General features: G+C 36.1%; 1 protein-coding gene across 2 annotated transcripts; it reads right to left on the reverse strand.

Annotated features, from left to right (window-relative positions):
• Nucleotides 1-539: 539 nt before the first annotated feature.
• LOC121427609 (arylsulfatase B-like) lies at nt 540-16,177 on the reverse strand. 2 transcript variants are annotated; one of them, XM_041624090.1, is made up of 8 exons: nt 16,067-16,177; nt 14,034-14,308; nt 5,877-6,063; nt 4,807-5,009; nt 3,812-4,022; nt 2,905-3,163; nt 2,123-2,289; nt 540-1,093 (listed from the first exon to the last, which is right to left on the reverse strand). In XM_041624090.1, exons 2-8 carry the CDS (start codon nt 14,298-14,300, stop codon nt 822-824), a joined length of 1,566 nt encoding a protein of 521 aa, XP_041480024.1. In that variant the 5' UTR covers nt 14,301-14,308; nt 16,067-16,177; the 3' UTR covers nt 540-821. The 2 variants fall into 2 exon arrangements, with proteins under 2 accessions (XP_041480024.1, XP_041480025.1); XM_041624091.1 differs by having other exon boundaries at nt 14,034-14,323.
• Between the last annotated feature and the right edge of the window lie 6,573 nt (nt 16,178-22,750).

Below are 22,750 nucleotides of genomic sequence, written 5' to 3' on the forward strand. Positions count from 1 at the left end.
TGGAAACAATGTTTATTATGTGATTACATAAATGTTCTACTAGTATATTATTATTTTGTAAAATAGATATCATTTATGAACAGTAAAGATCTCAAGGGGGGGGGGGGTGGCAAAGCAACCAATCTCTACATCTTAGAAAAACTTAAAGGAAATATAATCAAGTATTATTTCATGCATTTTGCAGATGTTTAGGATAGGCAATTTGACAAGAGCAGATGTCACAAAGAAGTCCTCAGTTACTCCTGGGCCCCGTCTTACAAAGTGTTACGATTGATCTGATCAATCTCAAGTATATGGAAATCCATCAATGTCAAAATGATTTCTTTAGGAAATGTGCTCAACGTCCTTTGAAAACAAAGAGAAGCATACGGTACAGAATTGTCCAGAAAAAAAACAGTGAATGTATGAATATACATCATTTCTACTAGATATTTTGATCAAACATGTATTTTAGATGTTGACGTTGCTGGTTTTCCATAGTTGCGATTGATCAGATCAATTTTAGATGTTGACGCTTCTGGCTTTCCATAGTTGCGATTGATCAGATCAATCGCAACTCTTTGTGATACGGGGCCCAGGGTTCCACAACATGGAGCTTAGTTATTGATTATGGTGCTGATCTCTACGATTGATTGCATTGAGTATTGTGCATGATCAGTCGTAAAAAATCAGCCCCTCTGTCAATTTCTCAGTTTTACGATTGAACATGCACAGTACTCAATGTAATCAATCGTTGATTGCATCATCATGATCAATCACAAATCAGCCACCCAATCAATTGCTAAGCTTTATGTCACGTGGCCCATAGATCCACACAGATCCTATTCCCAGTTGGTCCAGAGATCTCCATGGTTAGCAGGGTCGGCGTCGCAATCCACACGGGGAGTGTTCGGACTTACAAACGTGGAACTGGTGTAGTATTCTTGGAGACGTTCAAGGAGTTCGTGCGCTACGTCAACCATGGTGGCAGAGAGGTCGTTTTGCTCCGTGGGATCGGCCGTGATGTTGTACAACCAGATGGCTTTGTATTGGTTGTCTGTTGAAACGACGTCACTGTACGTCGACTCGACGGGTGCTAGCCAATCCCTATCCTCTGGTAAAATGTCAAAAAATTTCAAATTGATAGTGATCACATCAAAAGCTTAAGAAGTTGATTGTTGGTTAACCAAGACATAATTTCAAAATATATGTCCAAAATTGGAATGCTACTTATTTTTGGACCTAGTGATAAGGTATTTACAGTTGGTTTAAATACACTAATTGGTGCCATATTAGGCAAGCCTTCTGAAAGTAGTAAGTTATGAGGTATGGTCTTTGTTTAATAATGATATTATTAAGCGTATAATTATGATCAGTTGAGCTAAAGTGTATAATCAAGGAAAATCCTCACTTTAAACTATTGCTGGGCAATACTTTGATATGAAAATATGCAATATTGAAAAATATTGAATATTTTATAATGGTTTATGATTAAGTTGATACATTACACAAACACAATATGACCAAAATATTGTCGGTTGTAAAAAGTTATTTCATATTTATTGACCACAAATACTGCTCTGTGTTGATTTAAACCAATTAAGAACTTTGTTACTTCGTTTATACCCCAATACTTGCTTTACATGGAGAAGCACCGGTGAATGCCTTAGTTTCATTACACACTTATCCGAGCTTTCACAGAACTGCAGCTCATAATGAATGTTATATGATGAATTTTCAGACTTAACTGTATTGCTGGCAGTAATTGACTAACACTGAAACCAAATATCAACCAGCACTACTATCAACAATCTTTCATGTGTTAGTACTTGGTGAGAAAAAAAAGGAAGTGTATTGAATGGGCGATGGTAGATCATCAACAGGCATGGTTTCCCCGTCACCATAGGAAAATGTATGTTTCATGAAACTGTAGTTACAAGGTGTACTTTGAATTTGGGCACAACTGGAACATGTTCTTAACTGTTGGGTCATAAAGAGGGATATATTATTTTGCACAAAAAAGGGTCAACAGTCCAGATTTAGGTCAGGGGTAACTTCCAGACAGCTTTGTGAAATTCCTCCTATGATTCTTACGGATGAGTTCATGAAAATGACATGCCTATTATTTCACTTTTACTCTCACCTTGTTTACCCGTTATTAGCTTCATGTCTCCTTTTCTTATCGATGCCTGGTAGGATATATCAAAATGGCTGACAAAGTGGCTCTCTGATGCTAAGATGGTAGGTTGTAGCAACTCCGGGTCTATATTGAAGACTATCTCTCTGTCAGGGTCACCAGACTCTCCCTGACTGCGGATGGAGGAGGGGTGATAGTAAAGAGATAATGGGCGATTTCAAGTTCGGTGTTGGCCTTGGTGTTGGTGAAATTTCGATTGCTTCCCCTAGCTCCAAAACTTATTCATAGTTTGTAAAACTGATCCAGATCACATTATTAACATCTCAAAAACTAGTGAGTGACTTTTCGGGACCATCCTCATTTTATGTTTGGTGTTATAATCGTGTAAAAATTGACCCAACACCAACACCAAAAGGTCAACACTGAACTTGAAATCACCCAATGGATCCATTTATGACCTGATGAATGCGATGGGCATTATTACTAGTTTCAATTTCAAACATTGGACATATCATAAGTCAGCCCCGATGTTGTAGACCAACGAAACACCTTGAAACTTCTTTAGTTACATTGGGGAATGCAATACCATTCAATAATTGATTTGTGGTTTTCCATCGGGCGGTGTTGGCCAAATCTTGAGATTCTTAGCCTGTGATTGTCCTTCAAGATCACTCTTGAGTGTAGGGGTAAAGTCACATGTTATTTTTCTTGAGTTTACACCCACAACTCTCTGTAGCCTACAAAATGCCAACCATAGATAGCTGATGAATATCTTCATATGTCATTACCTAATAACATCCCACATGTTAACTCCATCAATTCCTAAGTCGCTGTAGTTCAGAGCCACGTTGGCAACGCCTTCAACCAAGGTCGGGAACCAGTCAGTTACATGCATCAGATCTGTACTAATCGTGCCCTTGACCTCGTCTGACAGCAATGGACTGGTGACAAAACCTACACCTCTGATCCCGCCTTCGAAGTAGGTACCCTTGACACCGCGTAGTGGCCAGTTGTTCCCAGCATTGCGCTTGCCCACGCCACCATTATCTGTCAAAGGCAATCCAATATATAACTGCAAATCTTGAATCTTTTTAACATCCTTTGAATGTGAATGCAGTGGTGACAGAATCCTTGTGATTATACCTAAGAAAGTTTCTTTTTCAGGTTATCTACAAAATATCACAGTGACACCCAAGAAATACCAAGGGAACCCACAGGGCTTAGAGGGCTCCACCAATAAACATAAAAACTTCTGTCTTGTGACTTTCAAAACCGATCCACGAAAGATCCCAGCAGAGATGTGACTAGAATGTTTCCTAGTGACAGCCTCAACTAGATGGGTGTCAGAAGTTACACTGGCTAACTTGTTTACTTGATTAATCATTTGACAGGTGCCTAGTTTATGTAACGGGACTATATGAAAATTATTCTTATGTTACTTAAGATTAGAGAGCCCAATTAAAAATATTTAACCAATCATGCAAAGGTTCATGTTAGCCTCTTGGTGGTGTCAGCGTACAGTGTGGCTCCCAGGAGAAGCCAGCCTTGAATCTCTTGATTCAAACCTGTGAGTTCACATAGCAAATAACTGAACACCTCTACTTTTTTTAGAACAAGAAGAAATAGGTTCGTTATCATGGAATTAAAAAGAGGTACCAATCAATCAGATTAGACAAAAATACAAAAAGTTCTGACCGGTCGAGAAAACAAGAACGGTGTCATCCCAAAGCCCTTCTTCTTTCAAGGTATCGGTTAGGTTCCCGATGGCTTCATCTAACATGGTCACCATCCCTGCATAGGTGCGTCGGTTTTTGTTTGTAATATCGCCACGGTAAGCCTCAAAGTATTCATCAGGAACTTCAAACGGGAGATGAGGTGCTTGGTAAGCCAGGTACATGAACAGCGGCTATAGGAGAAAGGGAGAAGAAAGCTGATTTGCGTGTTTTTCCCGGAGGGGCGAATAACATTGACGTTTGGATACCATGCGCGAACCAAAAAACACGTAAAAATGATGTCTTTTTCACGATAGGGCACGTTACATACGTAACGTCATAAGGGTGTCAAAAACACAAAAATAATGAAAAAAGGGTATCTATTTCGCTAGGAAAATTACGTGTTTAGGGTCGAAACCAAATAAGGTAAAGCCGACGACCGAAAGACCCGTAGCAATAAAACATTCCTGTACTTGTTGAGGGGTTCATTTCAGGGAATATTTGCCAAGAGCATCATTTTGTTTCCAATACTTGTTAAGGGAAGGGTTTCACACGCCAATACTTGTTAAGGGGTGCATTTTCAGAATATGAAAATTACGTGTTTACGGTGCTTTTCGAGACCCCATGGTCGCGCATGGTATCCACTCGTGAATGGAAGTGGCCCCCAGGGTGTTTTAAACCCAGGCTGAATCTGAGCTTAGAAGACACATGACAAAAAATCTCAGTATCGTCTTGTCTTTCGATGGTGAATGTATATGTAATGGTACAAGCTATGAGTGAAAGCAATCAACAACAAAAAGCAACAAAGAAAGGAGCAACAGGTGCACTGAAGATACCGCCGATGTTGGAACTTAGGAGTTAAATTAACAAACTGGAATCTGCATTGAGCCTATAGTAGTATATAGAAAGCAGAAGGAATACAAGCACCGCAGGAAGCAGGAATACATATTGAAAATATATACATAATCATGGGCCTACTTGGTCTGGGTCGTGGTCTCTTATGATTGACTGTGCTCTTTCGGTAAAGATCGTGGTCGAATGTAGACCCTCGTAGTCGGGCTGGACGTTGGTGTCATCGTCGCGGAGATCCATGCCAGTGAAGTCGTAACCACACCTGCCATTCCCACTTCCGACATCGGTGTAGTTATGAGAGAAATGATCACCGCTGCCAAGTAGCAAACCTGATGAGGAAAGGTAATGAATTGATTTGAGTATAGTAGCAGAGCTGTGCAAGGTATAGAGATTCACCCGAGTCTGGCTTTTGATTAGGTGGACATCACGAATTATGATTAAAAATGTAGGACAGGATTCTCCAAACTTGGTCAGACTTATACAGAAGTATCAACAAGTCAGCATTAGTTTTCTGGATTTGGGCGAGCACAGCTCAACATTCCTGAGTGAACGATTTGGTTCAGCAATATAGTTTGAAATCATTCCGAAGGCTTGTCTGCACCTTGACAGCTATGATTTTGAACCTACACTACAAGTTTGAAGAACTCTTTTAACTTAAAGCCCTAAATTTACCAACATTCTCAACATGATTGGCACACATACTTTGAACTCTCGTACCCATATCCATTAGAACATCCTTCACATAAGGAAAATAATAATTTATCGAATCGCCGCCAAATCTGGTCGAGTTAAGTTTTCCCTTGATTTTGGTGGCAGCGGTGGGATAAAATAAAATGCCCAGTTTGCATAGAACTTACACTAATGGTAATTCCGCCATCAAGCGTATGTCTTCCGTGATAACGGGACTGAACAGCCAATCAAAATGAATGTTTCCAAGGTAACAGGAGCAAAACTGGGGGTGGTGGGTTCAGTGAAAGAACATTGGCAATGCCTTGCGTCCCAGATATTTTTCCTTAGTTCTATGCGAAGAAACTATGAGATGCCATCCAAAAAAGGGCTATCACTTAATGAGAAGGAATTTTCATTATGCTTTACACCCCCCCCCCCCTTAGATTTGAGTGATAAGTTAGCAATTGGCCAAGTTTACAGGAACATAGTCAATATATACATAACATTTGGAAATCACCCCAACTGACCAAAGAATGATTGAAAGCCTCTGTTGAGTGGCCAGCAGTCCGTCTTGTAGAAACCAAGATGCCATTTCCCCACGAGATGGCTTGCATATCCTGCATCGCTGAGTTTGTTAGCCATTGTGACGTCATCAAGAGGAAGGCATCGGGGCACCCTTGGGTCAATAACAAGGTGCTGCATCCCATTATGAATCTAATTAAGTCAATGTATAGGACAATTAACACAGTGACAACAAAAGTATGATGAATTAATATAAAATAGGAACTATTTTAATTTCTTCATCTTCTTCTTTCGTCTCCTCCTCCTCCTCAGCTCTTCCCCTCCTTTTCATCCTCCTCTTCCTCCTCCTTCTTCCTCCTCCTCTTCCTCTTCTTCTTCTCCTTCTTCCTCTTCTTCTTCTTCGTCTTCTTCCTCTTCCTCTTCTTCTGCTTCTTCTTCCTTCTTCTTCTTCCTCCTCCTCCTCCTCTTCTTCTTCTCCTTCTTCCTCTTCTTCTGCTTCTTCTTCCTCCTTCTCCTGCTCCTTCTCGTTCTTCTTCTTTATCTTCTTCTTCTCCTCCTCCTTCTACTTCTTTTTCTTCTTCTTCTCCTTCTTCTTCTTCCTTTACTTCTTTTTTTATCTTCTTCTTCCCCTCCTCCTCCTCCTCCTTCTTCAGAATCTTCTTCAGAAAAGTTCTTCTCCTTTTTTTTCTTCTTCTTTTTCAGAATCTTCTTCTTCCCTGCACACACACGATACAGAGTTCACCTCACACCATTTTCTTTTCAAGGATTTTGTGTCTATGATATTACTGATGACGATATTAAATATGGTAATAATTATTCATTATTTGATAATAACGCTTTTTATGTAAGTTTTGAAGTAATGAAAAAAATAATTATGATGCCTTCTAGTGCTTTATCTTGCAGTATACTTTTTAAATCATAATCACCTGTTCTATTTCCTCTATGATGTTTTTTCTATTCTTGTCTAAACTTTCTCCACAACGTACAGATTTGTATTTTGAATCTGAGTGTTTGTATTACCTTTATCATAACCAGATAATACAATATTTCAAGAGATGTAGTGGTAACCCATTTTGTAACCTGTCCCTATATAAAATAATGAACTTATAATTCAACTTAATTGCAATATTCCAATACCATGTATACTGAAAAACTCACTATCATTAAAACGAACAAAATCCTGTTATTCCAATACTACAGATAATGTGTAAAAATACTTAGAAAATACGATTTTAAAAAATATTTTTGCTGCAGTTTTCATTTTGCGATCCGTATTTACTCAATATTGTTCCATTGACAGGAACACATGATAATAGTAATATTTGTGTTACGAATTCAAATCATTAACAAATTCAAACAATTGCATGATCGTTATCGGGATGAACGGACGTGTGTGACGAAGGCTCCGCCAAGCATACAATTAACAATTGTCCAGATAATCTTGACCATTATGGGTGGACCCGATAGACCAAGACGAGGAAAGGGGGGATCGTTGGCCGACAACTCCCCTAAGCCCAAGCGTCCCTCTCCCGCTGACAACTCTGCTGCCCAAAATGACGACACTGACGGCGACGACTCCACACTATCCGATGCTATCCAAGCAGCCATCGATAAACTACTCACCAATGAGAATTTTATATCTAAGCTGGTTTCGGCTATCAAGACAAAGCTGCTAGATGAGATATGTGAATCTCTGAGATCGGAAGTAAGAGACTCGTTGAAATTTGACATTGACAACGCCAACGACAAAATGGCGTTGCTTGAAAAACGTGTAGATGTCGTCGAGGACGCCATGGACGACGCAGAGCAGTACTCTCGAAGAAACTGCCTAATCTTTGCTGGTATCAACGAGACGCAAGATGAGGACGTGGAGAGGAAAATAGTGAACATATGTAAAGAGGACCTCGGTGTAACCATCAACGAAAGCGACGTCGACAGATGCCACCGACTCGGGAACATAAACAACAAAGGACAAAAAACTCGCAAACATCATCGGGACGTCATCGTAAAATTCACGAATTATCGGAAGAGAGACTCCATCTACAAGGCTAGATTCAACCTGCGAAAGTCATCGAGTAAGTCAAAGCATATTTATATCAATGAAAGCCTAACACAGAAGCGGAATAAACTATATTGGAAAGTCAAGAAAAGTCTCAGAAGCAATGACTACAAACTCTGGACGCAAGATGGTAAAATAATTGTCAAAAAACCAAACGGCGAAAAGGTGTCGATTGCCAGTGAAAAGGACCTGTCCAAAGTAAACTGAACACTCGAACTCTATACAGACTGTCAAAGCTAGAGGTAAATTGTGGTGTTTTATCGTCAAATAGCTTTGTCTTTGTTGAATGTTGTTGTTTTCTTTATTTAAAATTCATGTTATTTTGTTTTATGTGATTTTGGTTAACGACGCTCATTTTTTCGTTATTCATGCACCTTCTTGTTTCATAGTATATCTGGTGTTATCTGTTCCATGACAATTAAGTATGCGTGTGTATGTTGCAAGAAGCCAGTAAAATGTAACCAGAGGGCCCTTCTCTGTCCAAACTGTAAAAATTGGGTTCACATTACGTGCGCCAATGTACCCCAATCTGTATACAATGATGGAAAAGAACTTTTTGAAAATTGGAGTTGTCCTATTTGTATTCTTCAAGAATTGCCCTTTTTTGATGTTGATTGCGAACCAGACACCGTGGATGAGTTATTTTCGGAACTCGACAACCTGTCTAATAACGAAGATAATGATTTTTGTATTTATGATAAAGGATTGTCAATATCCCATCTAAACGTCAGAAGTTTACGTAACAAAAAGGAAGAAATCGAATATTTCATGAATAACAATTCAGTCGATTTATTCACTATGTCTGAGACATGGGTAGACGATACATTTACCTCAAATATATTAGACATTCCAGGTTATATTTTTGAAAGGAGAGATCGTAATGTCCACGGTGGTGGAGTTGGATGTTATATAAAAAATAATGTAGAATATGTTAGAAGACGTGATTTTGAAAAAGATGATTTGGAAATAATGTGGTTCGAATTGAAAATTCGATATCGGCTTCCATTTTTCTTATGTGTAGTATATCGCAAACCGGATTGCTCTTTATCATTCTTTGAAAACCTAGAAGCAAGTTTGGAACAAGTATTTTCTTTTACGAATAACGTCATTATTCTAGGTGATTTTAACTCCAACATGTTCACCAAAAATAGCCTTTCAGATAAGGTCCATGAACTCTGTTCCACCTTTCAATTAACACAGCTTATACAAGAGCCAACAAGAATAACTCCTTGTAGCAGTACCTTGATCGATATTATTTGTGTTTCTAGTTCAATGGTAACAAGTGTTAAGCGATCTGGAACAATCTCATGCGGACTTAGTGACCACTCCCTAGTATATTTGATCCTTGGTTACAATAGACCAAAAGCTAAGCCTGAAATCTTTACATTTAGATCGTTTAGAAACTTTGTCGAGGATGACTTTGTCGATGACCTTGCTAATATTCGATGGAGTGACCTATTGTCGTCAGAAGTGGACGTCGATTATAATTGGGGGAAATTCATTGAAGCTTTTAAGGTATTAGCTGATAAACACGCCCCCCATATAACAGTAAGAAAGAAATTGGGTGGGTCTCCCTGGATTACAACTGAATACCTGGCTCTATCGAGAGACCGTGATTATTACAAAAGAAAGTTTGACAAACTGAAGAAATCAATAAAAACAGGTCAGGAAATCAATGACCTTTGGGGAAAATATAAGTATTTCCGAAATAAAGTGAATATTTTAAACAAGAAGTTGAAAAGGGAATTTTATCGCAACAAAATCCAAAAGTGTCAAAACAAATTACAACATTCTTGGAAAATACTGAAAAATTTGTTGCCCAAGAAAAAAGGTTCAGTCAACCCCAATATAAATACTGGTACTCACACGACATCTGACAAGCAAGAAATCGCAAAGTCATTCAACGAATTTTTTGTTAATGTTGGTAAAAGCAAGAACCCGCCAGACAATCAAAATTTTAATTCAATGAATACATTATCAAAAGTCGTTTCAAAATTCAAGTTTAAAAATATAGACCCGGAATTTGTAATGAAGGAACTTAAGAAAATCGATGTAAACAAAGCTGTTGGTCTGGATGATTTACATCCAAGATTATTGAAAATCGCAGCCCCTTTTATAGCTGAACCACTTTCAATAATATTTAACAAATCTTTAAGCTCAGGATGCTTCCCAAGTGATTTCAAAAGAGCAAAGATTATCCCAGTACCGAAGAATGGTGAGTCAAGTGACATCGGCAATTATAGACCAATCTCATTGTTGTCATGTCTATCAAAAATACTTGAAAAGGCAGTGCATGCCCAACTTTACGATTATTTACAAGAATACAAACTGCTGTCACAGCGCCAATCGGGTTTCCGGCCCAAGCACTCAACCGCAACTTGTTTAATTGAAATAACTGACTACCTGTTAAATAATATTGATTGTGGCTTAATAACAGGTGCGATATTCCTTGATCTGAAAAAAGCCTTCGACGTAATATCTCACGAAATATTGTTATCAAAAATGCCATATTATGGTATAACATCGGTCGAATTAGACTGGTTCTCATCATACCTAACAGATAGACAGCAGTGTGTCTCGTTTCAAGGCGTCCAGAGTGATTTTTTACAGATCTATTCAGGTGTGCCGCAAGGGTCAATTTTGGGCCCCCTGATGTTTTGTTTATTTCTAAATGATATTTGTAACTTGAAATTTAGTAATCAAATCAAAATTGCACTTTACGCTGACGACACGGCTCTGTTTTGTAAAGGAAATAATTCAAAAAGCACTCAGAAAAAATTACAAAAACATTATGATTTACTGTGCAAATGGTTTAAAATAAATAATATGGAAATCAATGCAAAGAAAACCAAAGTGATGGTTTTTGGGACGAAACATAAAACAAAGAATCTAAGTATGAACATCTTTCACGGAAGAGAATACCTTGAGAATGTTTCTGATATTAAATATTTAGGGGTAACCCTTGACCAAAGTCTAAGTTGGACACCGCACATCTTTAATCTAACTAATAGAATCAACCGGGCTATTGCATGCATTAGAAGGATTAAATGTTACTTGAATAGACGCATTCTCAAGCACCTTTACCACGCTCTTGTTCTCCCACATATAGATTATTGTTCGGTTGTTTGGGGTAAGTGTAAAAAGAAAGATTTGCTCAAATTACAGAGGACACAAAACAGATATGCTAGATTAGTCCTCAGTGCAGACTATCGTACCCCAAAGGATATCCTTTTAAACAATCTTCAATGGCAAAGTATTGAAACTCGCATCAATTACCACTACTCTATTTTCGTATTCAAAATACTCAATAATCTAGCCCCACATTATTTAGAATCTTTTGCCTGTAACCGACCACTCTTTTATGTTACTCGTCATTCTACCCTAAGTCCTTTATTTATTCCGAAACCTAGGACTGAATTTAAAAAGAGATCTTTTTCTTACATCGCTCCAAATATCTATAATAATCTACCGACTCATATACGCACGGCAACTTCACTCCAAATGTTTAAAAATCAAATCAGGCCACTCTCTTTATTGTTTTAACGCATGTACTGGTCCTATTTATAGTCTTTTGCCATGAGGTTAATTTACTTTGTTTTTTGTTTTAATGTTATCGTGCCTTTTTTTGTTGGTCTTTTTGTTTTTTTTGTATTTGTGATACTTCTGTGTATTTTTGTTTGTTTCATTTTACCCTTTTAATCTCTTTTGTACTTGTATGCTACCTGCTTATGCCATTTTATATTATTACTTTTCATTGTCTTTTAAATTGTCAATTTTATAACTTATTTATTGATTTTATTAGTTTAAGTTTAGTCAACACGTTTTTAAAGTAATTTCCTTTATTTCTATGTTTTTGTTTCGTCTTTTAAACTGTCTTGATTTAAATCTAGGTTTTTAATTTTTGTTTTGATTCATTTAATGTGATATCATTGATATGTCATGTAATTTTGATTGTGTACTGTATTTTACTTTATATTATTTGTATTTCATTATTTGTAAATCTATACAGGGCTCCTTTGTAAAGCAGGCCTTTGGGCTCTGAAAGGACTACCCTGTTTTTAAATAAAACTGAATAAATAAATGCTATACAGCAGATATTATCATGATAATGTATTAGTATCCGTTAAAAACATAGTAATATAGGCATAACCAGAAAAAAAGGCCTTCATAAATGATATATTCAATTTTCTAAAAACTAAAAGTGTGACCAGAGTGGGGTTCCGTAATGATGTCTTACTACTTCTTTAACTACCCCACAGTACAAAACAAAATAAACCGTTATAAATCGAATAAAACCACAATAGACAAACAAAACTAAACAAAGTAAAGCAAAAACCAACCACAATTTCAATCGCATTGTACGTCATAAAATTGTTGAAAACTGCGGGAAGTGACCGGTTGAAAACAAAGTGATAGGCCTATATTGATTGTTATAAGCCATGCAGTGCATGGTTTGATATTGCCCTTGAGAACGATTTAATTTGAGCAAACATTAGATAGGTAAACGACAAAATGATTAAAAAACGCCTTAGAATTTTATTCGCAATTAAAGCCAATTAAATATCTTCAAACACCAACTAGGCCTATAATTGCATTTTCAATTATATGTGAATATGAGGACGAATATTAATTTTAAGTTGCACGTGTCGCTGAAATAATATTGAAACACACATCTGTCTGCATGCATGCGCTAATTATTTGCCGAGATGTCACGGATATCAATACTTTCGTTTGAATATATGTTGTTTCAATCAGTGTTAAAAATTAATTGGTACACTATTGCGAAGATAAATTTGATATGGAGCAACTGTCCAATATTTTCCATCCTATGCGGTAAATTGCCAATTCGTCTATTGCCAACTCGTCCACTCATTACATAGTCTACCTTCATTTAGTCTAATGACATTCTAACCATCAACATTTCGTCTAACAACCATTTGGTCCGATCATCACTTTGTCTTATTATCAGCAGTTCGTCTATTACCATTTCGTCTCATTACCAGTTAGTCTTATATCCACTTTATTTTCATTCATTTCACTCAATTAACACTTAGTCCAATTAGACCAAATATATATGGCTATTGGGCCAACTGGTTATTAGGCAAAATTGCAATTTGACAATTTGGATATAGTGGACGAACTGATGCTAGACCGAATGATAATAGACGCGAGTTGTTAATTTGACGAATTGGCATTAGACCAGTTGCAAATAAACCTCCTTTGCTATATACCCTACCCCCACAAAGCAAATTAAATAGGAAGAAACTGAAATCTAAATTGACGTTTTATCGATTTTAAAACATGGTTAATGACACCACCGTGCAGCATATGTAGTGTAACACTCTATGGCCCGTATTCTGAAGTCGGGTTTAACTTAAACTCAGGTTTAAAGTTGTGGTTTAAGTATGGAGAGCCAATTGTTACATAATTCACTTACAGTAGAGATATCATACTTCAGCTCATTTGGCTACCAAATCATTCATAATTGTCTAGGAAGTATAAATAGATGATTGATGATTGTCTTGACTATCGCTGAATCAGGAAAGAGCACAGTAAACATAAGAAACATACAACTGAATAAAAATTTTGATACTTTTGGCTTCCCATACTTAGACCATAACTTTAAACCTGAGGTTAAGTTAAACCCGACTTCAGAATACGGGCCTATATCACTATTTTTGGGGGGGAGGGGGTGGTTCTTTTATCGCAATATTTTGTTTAATTAAAAATATCGTATATTTTGGTCCCAAAAATTCTTACAATAGGAAACATCTGTATCACACGTCATCACAATTGTAAAAATTGAAAAAATGCTTGTAGTATTTTGATTAAAAGTATTCATGCGAATAGGCCTATGAATGTGAATTTGAAAATGTGTCATTTAAAACAATATTAGTTGAGGGGTGACAATCCTCTGGATCAGTGCACGTGACAAAAAGAAACCTAGTCAAAAGTTTGAAAAGTTTAAACAGTTGTTTAAAAAGTTTAAACTGTTTTTTTAGTTTAAACAGTTTTTTTGTCATTTTAACAATAATTGTTAAAGTGACGGGCTCAAACAACATGCCATAAATTTTAAACAGCGTTTTTACAGTGTTTGCCTTACCAGATATTTCCCAGTAAGAAACTGACTTCGTGATGGGGTGCACAACGGAGCGACGTAATAACTCTCAAGCTTCAGTCCGTCTGCTGCCAGGGCATCGATGTTATCGGTCACAATCTTGGATCCGTCACTATGGTAACCAACATCATTGTATCCGAGATCATCTACCATTACGAAGACGATGTGCGGGGTTGGTGGGCTAGCTAGAGCTAAGACGAGCTGAGCGAGGGCGCACCATGCTACCCCCGTGCTTCTTAGAGAATGTATCATCTTTGTATCTATACAGGAGATGATTAAACAATCAATTCAATTCTTTTCTACTCCATATTCCATTCAATTCTATTCAGTTCAATTTAACTCAGTTCGATTCGATTCAACAGTTCAATTCAACTCGATTCGATTCAATTCAAGCCAGTTCAATTCAACTCAATTGAATTCGATTCGATTCACTTGAACTCAATTCAATATGATTCGATTAAATTCTGTTAGATTTAATTCAATTAGATTCACTTCATTTCGATTCAATTCACATCATTTCGATTCAATTCAATTAAATTCCATTCGATTCGGTTAAATTCTTCTCGATTTAATTCAATTCATTTCAAACCAATTCCATCCAAGTCAGTAAGTTCAATTCATTTTCATTGAATTCACGGCACTTCAAATCAGTTGAAGTCAATTTAGTTCATTTTAATTTAATTCATTTACCAATTTTGTCAAGTATAAGAAATACGTATAACGCACATGAAACATATGAATAAGATATATATTAAACATGAAATTGTATAGGCAGGATTCCAAAGAAAAAGCAATCTTGCTTGGCGTATCATACTTTATTTTGACAAATTTGAAAAGGATATATGAATATATATATGTATACATGTGTGTGTGTGTGTGTGGAAATAGCATTTGGTGCAAATTGCTCGAATTCTAAATACTATTCTATTTAATTAATTCGATTCAATTCAATCCAGCGAACGTTCAATTCAACTTAATTGAATTCGATTCGATCCAATTCTATTAGATTCAATTCTTTTGGAATCAATTCAGTGCGACTCGATTGAATTCAATTATCATTTCAATGCGATTCAATTCAATTCATTTCAAATCAATTTCATTCAAGTAAGTTCAATATATTTTAATTCTATTCGATTCAATTCAAGCCAATTCGATTCAATTAAATTCAAATCAGTTTGATTCATTTCAGTTCATTTCAATTCAATTTATTTATCAATTTTTGTCAGGTATAAGAAATACGTAATGTACATCAAACAAATATGAATGAAATATAATTGTATCAAACATAAAATTATATTTGAAGGATTCCAAGGCAAAAGCAAACTTGCTTGACGTTAATCATTTTTATTTTGACAGATTAAAAAAATATTCTATTGGTGGAAATCGCTCGAATTTTGAAAAATTATCAATTTAGGCATTTAAAAAAGGTAAGAGTTCATTCCTATCCCAGTACAGATAGGCCTTTTCATCCGTATTTGATCTTTTGCTAAAATACGTTGGTACTTCGAAAATGGTTACACTTCGTAATTCCGAAACACGTAAATTGCCTATACCTCGATGTTCGTTAATCCGAAAACGAAAAAGGGTTCGTTAATCCGAACATTTGTGGCGTTATTCCCAAGGTTCGTTATTCCGAAGGTTCTATGTTCCGAAGGGTCGTTGATCCGAAAACGAAATAAGGTTCCATGTTCCGAAGGTTCGTTAGTCCGAAAACAAAATAAGGTTCGTTTATCATTACGTTTTCGGACTAACGAACCTTCGGAATTACGAACCTCATTTCGTTTCCGGACTAACGAACCTTCGGAATTACGAACCTCACTTTGTCTTCGGACTAACGAACCTTACTTCGTTTTCGGATTAACGAACCTTCGGAATTACGAATCTTCGGAATAACCGAATAATCTATTAATCTATTAATTTCACTTTCGAAAAATGCAAAAGCACCCCATGATAGTTTGTACACATCGATTTTGCACACCAAGACAAATTTTCTAAATACGGTCATGCCTAAACCTTACCTGATTAGTCGATTTCCACAGTTGTTCCGCAGCAGTCTCAATCACTGGAAATGCGTCGATTAAAATATCAGTAAAATCCACCAACCGTCAATTTTATATGATACAGGGAACGACGAAGATAATGGCGATTAAACTATTGGTCGATAAGTAAACACTAGAGTTACGTATATTCCAGCAAATAGTACTGAAAGGTGCATGCACTTTTTTTCCACTTCTCTCGTGGTTGTTTGTTTTTGTGAGTTAAGTAGATCAATGTCACGTCACGTATTTACAACAGAAAGTGATAATTGAATAATGAAAAAAAAACAGATACCTTTCGTGAAAAGGCTGATTTGGTATTCAATTTTTGTGACACACATTCCTGTCTTCATCATTAAATCATGGTAAAATCATGGTAATCTTGGTAACCCCCCCCCCCTCACCACACACACTTTTTCCGTTCATTATTGAGCTTGAAACACTTTGAAACCAACTTCCCATACTTCCTTAATCTACTGCTACAATAATACAAACGAAACCGATTTAAAGGGATGCTCCAGACTGAAAATAATATGATTTCAACAGATAAAGAAAACACCGAAAATTTCATCAAAATCGGATAAAGGATAAAGTTTTGGCATTTTAAAGATTTGCATTATTCCGGTGAAACGGTTATAGGCATGTCTTCATGAATATTCAATGAGCAAATTGATGATGTCATATCCTTCATTGATCTTTTGTATTTTATTACATGACATTAGATTTATCTTTTCTTCTACCAAGAACTATGAAAATTGGATTGACAACTGATTTAGTGCACTAGACATTCATTGCTGCATGCAACTTATTTAATTATGAAGGAGACACATTATTCACACATGTATGAAAAAATGAAACAATTATAATGATTTCAAGTAATAAGAAAAAGGGAAGTGGGGATGTGACATCATCAGCCCACCTAATGAATGTTCATGATGATGTGCATATAACTATACTTTCACAAAATATTGCTGAACTTTAAAATTCAATAACTTCGTTATTTGTTATCCAATTTTGATGAAATTTTCAGCATTTTGATACAAGGTGTTTTTATACAACACTGTTTACTATATGAACTTCACAGTAGTTGTTTAAACGGTTTAAGCAAGTAGTATTAAAAATATTCCACAACAAAGTTTAATTTTTAATATCAAGTTCTCAATAAATTAAGGATGGTTGTTTAGACTATCACACCAACTGTAAGTTTTCATATCATGTAGTAATCAGAGTTGTGTAATATTATAAACGGGATTTTAACCGTGCATAGTTTTCAAGTGGGTGACCTTAATCGCTCACCCGCCAGAATAAAAAACCAAACGATTTTTGCCGTTCGCTGGAAACATTGATCTATATATTTTGAGGAGTTCAAGGATATCACGATCAACGTCATAGATGGTGGTTTGTCGGTTTCAGATCAATCGTATATTAGGAATTGTTCCAAAATCATTCAGCCGTACAAAACGAATTGAAGAAATATGGGGTAATACGCACTGATTTGGACCCCGCTTCATAAAACTAATGAATTTACAATAACAGTTAGAAGCTTCTGAAATCCTTCAATCTGATTGGCTGATAATAAATTTGTTTTTAGAAAATTTGCATAACAAGTCTTTGTGAAACGGGACCCTGCTAGTATTACGACTAGTGCACAGCAAAAACTGGTGTTGACCAGTGTACATAGAGGACCACACCAATTCTTTTACTCCGGTGTTAAACTGGTGGTGTTAGTTTTACACCTATAGGTGTTATTACAACACCTATGGTTGTTACATTTACACTCTTTGGTGTTATGTTCAATCTCTATGGTGTAATTATAACACCTCAGGGTGTGGTCCTGTATTAACACAAATTGGTGTCAGTTTTAACACCACCGTTTTTACAGTGAGGGGTTGATATCTATACTCAATCCCCTGATGGTGTAGGAATTCATTACCTGTTCACCAAACGTAAAATTCAAATGGGCCACATTTCATATTTTAATCCGCATTAAACCAAGCTTACTTAAAGGGGAAGTTCACCCTGACAAAAAGTTTATTGTAAAAATAGCAGAAAAAATAATAAAAAATATTGCCGAAGGTTTGAGAAAAATTCATCAAATAATTAAAAGTTATTAGAATTTCAATTATTTGATTTGTGACGTCATATGCGAGCAGCATTCCTACATAGTGAATGGTAAAAAGTCAATGAAATGTCATTTTCTCAGAAAATTGAAAATGGTTTTCTCTGTACCTTTTGTATATCAATAGACAAATCATTTCACACCCAATCATGAATAGAAAACAAAATTAAGTCATCAGAAACCATACAAAATTTAAAATTAATGCATTTTATATTACATAACACATGGGGCAGCTGCTCGTTTATGACGTCACAAATCCAAAACTTTGAACTCTAATAACTTTCTTACTCTTTAACGGATTTTCTTCAAACCTTCACCAATATTTTTTATTATTTTTTCGGCGATTTTTACAACAAAGTTTTCTTCAGGGTGAACTTCCCCTTTAAAGCAGAATGAAACGTCATAACTTTACCACGTCTCCTTTTTATTCATTTTTTTAAAGATATAACAGCACAAGTGTGACGTCATGCAAGGCTTACTGATCTACATAATATAGAGTTGGGGGGGGGTATAATTCAGTGGTACTGTTGTGGTTGAAAGTTAGTGAACCCCGCCACAAAATGCACTCCTTCGTGCTGAGTGATGAATGTAGGCAACAATACTATACAATGTCCGGCGAGCGCAGAAAAAACAAACACAAACTATATTGAATGTGATGTATTTTATCATCTGAATTCACAAACAATTCAACATCGTAATCATGGCAGAAGTTGGAAAACTTCAAATATGTTCATTTTTTGGTGGGGTTTACTAATTTTTCAGCACCACTGTATAAGACGCTCAGTACGTGACCTACCAGGATATATTTTAACTTGTCTATCATTCTTTTCAGAGTGCCTCTTACGTTCAGATTTGCACTTTTGAGTTTCAAGAATACCAATGACATCCAACGGGTGATGGGGTCAATAATAAGGGAGGGAAGATAGATTAAAGGACAAGTCCACCCCAACAAAAACATTGATTTGAAAATAAAGAGAAAAAACTAACAAGCATAACACTGAAAATGCCAGCAAAATGTTGATTTGAATAAATTGAGAAAAATCAAGCTAGCATAACAGTGAAAATTTCATCAAAATCGGATGTAAAATGAGATAGTTATGACATTTTAAAAGTGTCGCTTAATTTCACAAAACAGTTATATGCACACCCTGGTTGGTGTGCACATGAGGAGACTGATGACGACATCCACTCAATATGTATTTTATTATATTCATTATTCAAATTTTCTCCTTATGGTCGAGTGAACAGTGATTAATTCCTCCCTGAACATGTGGAATTAGCATTAATACTAAATGATTCAGTCAAGTCGGTCCCTATGTTCAAATCCGTAAAAAAAGAAGAAATATTGTATAATTCAAACAATAAAAAACAAAAGAAATAGCGAGTGAAGGACATCATTGACTGACTCATTTGCATTTCACTGATTTGTGCATATCACTGTTTTGTGACAAATAAGCGAAACTTTAAAATGCCATTAATTTTCTTATTTTACATCCGATTTTGATGAAATTTTCTCTGTTATGCTCGCTTGATTTTTCTCAATTTATTCAAATCAACATTTGCAACAGAGCAAGTAAGTCTGCAAGCACAGATTCATATTTGACACTTCAACCAATAAAAGGACTAGAGTGAAGACTAGACTCCAAAGGCTCTGTCAGTGTCAAATAAGAGCCAGCCCAGAGTACGTAGTGAATCTAGTCTCATTACTAGACTCTGCATAATTGCAAATTGTAAAAAAAACAAGGATCTGAACCTACAGACTATGAGCAAGCAGTGGAGAGAAGAAAAGAAAAAAAATAACATGAAAAAGAAAAAAGACGAAGAAAATAACAGAAAAGAAAAGGAAGAAAAAAAGAATTAGAGAGAGAAGGAAAAAAAGAATGGAAAAAAATATATAAGCTGTGGCAAAAAAAGTCAATCCTGACTGGTTGCCAACCAAGGGAAGAAGAGGAAGAAAGAAGAAGAGATATAAAGAAAATGAGAGACGGGAACCAGCGGTGGATCCAGGGGGGTGGGGGCACAGCCAGCCCGTGCCCCCCCACCCCATTTTGAGAGCCACAAGTAACATTTGTAATGTAAAAATGCCAGTAAAGGGGAAGTTCACCCTGAAAAAACTTTGTTGTAAAAATAGCAGAAAAAAATAGCACAAAATATTGGTGAAGGTTTGAAGAAAATCCGTTAAAAAGTAAGAAAGTTATTAGAGTTCAAATTTTTGGATTTGTGATGTCGTAAACGAGCAGCTGCCCCATGTGTTATGTGATATAAAATGCATGAATTTCAAATTTTGTATAGTTCCTGATAACTTAATGTTGTTTTCTATTCATGATCGGATGTGAAATGATTTGCCTATTGATATAAAAAAGGTACAGTGAAAACCATTTTCAATTTTCTGAGAAAATAAAATTTCTTTGATTTTTTACCGTTCGCTATATATGAATGCTGCTCGCATATGACGTCACAAATCAAATCGTCACAAATCAAATCGATAATTGAAATTCTAATAAGTTTTTAATTATTTGATGAATTTTTCTCAAACCTTCGGCAATATTTTTTATTATTTTTTCTGTTATTTTTACAATGAACTTTTTGTCAGGGTGAACTTCCCCTTTAAACAGAAACAGAAGTGCCCCCCCACCTGAAAGTAAAGGCCTTTTTTTTGCTTGTCAAATTTTTCCAAGGAAAAATGTATCCCCCTCCCCTTTCGAAAAATCTTGGATCCGCCCCGATGGATACAGCCAGAGAGAGGAAGATAGCGGTGAACAAAACACTTATAACATCGGGAGGGGGGGGGGATGAGGGGAGGATTTTCACACGTGACATTAACAGTATTGCTTCAGATATTTTGAAATATCAAATAAACATTTAAGTTTAATAATCCTGCAAATTTAATTTCAGAGCAAATTGATTACACTTTACAGGATTTACACATAAATCTTTATCTATTAAAACAGAATGGACTTAATACCTAACATATAATGAAATCAACCCTTACAAGAATTTTGATAAATGTGTTATGCTTTGCATCATGGGTGTCGATCGGTATTCTTGGTTGGGGGGGGGGGATGATTGACACAAATGTTCTTGTGGATGGGGATATTTCAACATTACCCCCACTAAAATCACAAGTTAGGACATTTGAGAGTGGTTGATATGCATGGTGTTCTTGGAAATTCCTTCATTGTTGTAGTGTACTATACTTGTATAATTTTTTTGAAAATTCAATTTGTGTTACAAGTAAGCCTATTCTAAACTCATACCGAGGAAAAAATGACAAAAATTGACTGGACCATGTACATAGTGATCTGTTTATTGAGCATGATGTATACACAGGGGCGTCGATCCATTTTTCAGATGGGGGGAGGCAAAATTATGAATCAACGTTCCAAATGGCGCTCGATCACAAAAAACGAACAAACTCACCCACACACCCCCACACACATAGGCCTATATATATATATATATATATATAACATGAGAAAGAGACACATATCTCACCTTCACCAACAATGCGAGCGCGAAGCGCGAGCTAAATTTTTTTAGTATGTCATGAAAACAGGAAAAATGTACCTGTTTAGGTTTGTTTGTAGTAACTCATGAGGAGGGTCGATACATGTATCTCACTAGAGAGCGAGCTGAAATTTCTTTATATTCTGACCTGAAAGCTTGATATTCTAAGCATTTTTGGTACCAATGATTAAGATGGAACAATAGATGCGAGCGCGAGCTGAAAATTTTGATATTTTGATCTGGAAAAAAAGACACTTTAATGGAAGATATATATCCAACAAAAGATTATTGCAAAATCAAAGTTCTTTTGAGGTTTAGAATTGAAAACGGGACATTCTATTCACCTATATAATCATGAAAAGTTTGGGCTTTTGGTACATGATGCGAGCGCGAAACGCGAGCTGAAAATTTTTATATTCCAATCTGAAAAGCAGACATTTTGAGCACGATTTTAAATCAAGATCGAGTTGGTATCTCAATCTCGCTTGCTGATTTCAGTGTAGCATTACAATCTTATTTTATTTTTTGGTTGCACATGCGGAATTATTGGGGGAGGGGGCAAAATGATATGTTTGCCCCCAATATTTTCATTGGTGGGGCGATCGCCCCCTGCCCCCCCCCCCACCCAGGATCGATGCCTCTGTGTATACAACTTCTCTCTTAAATCTAACCTGACTGGCAGTATCTTTATTCTTCTTAATGCATGATGATAAAATACAGATTCGTACCAATTAAGACTAGCACAAATTACAATCTGTGTGGCTTCTCGTGCGCCATCGGGCTTACCGTCATTCCTTTATTTATCTTGCCACCCTTTTACTTCCGTTTATTTTTCCACCCTTTTGAATTAATGATTTATTTAAATTAATTTATTCACCACTGGTGGGATGGAACACCCTATCCACAAAAGTTGATTTTCGTTGGGGTCCTTTTATGTCATGTGTTAAAAAATATCAGATACATAAACATTTCATTCTTTTTCATCTTGAACCTCCACCCATCTGTTTAATAGTCCTGAAAAAGAATGTTTTTATTTCATA

The sequence above is a fragment of the Lytechinus variegatus genome, chromosome 14 (genome assembly GCF_018143015.1).
Source record: "Lytechinus variegatus isolate NC3 chromosome 14, Lvar_3.0, whole genome shotgun sequence".
NCBI lineage: Eukaryota > Metazoa > Echinodermata > Echinoidea > Temnopleuroida > Toxopneustidae > Lytechinus > Lytechinus variegatus.

Coding starts and splice junctions, on each gene's coding strand:
- LOC121427609 (XM_041624090.1), bottom strand. CDS start 14,300: ATGATACATTCTCTAAGAAGCACGGGGGTAGCATGGTGCGCCCTCGCT. Junction 6,064..14,033: donor TTCTTACTGGGAAATATCTG/GTAAGGCAAACA, acceptor TGACTTAATTAG/ATTCATAATGGGATGCAGCA. Junction 2,290..2,904: donor AACATGTGGGATGTTATTAG/GTAATGACATAT, acceptor CTCCATCCGCAG/TCAGGGAGAGTCTGGTGACC.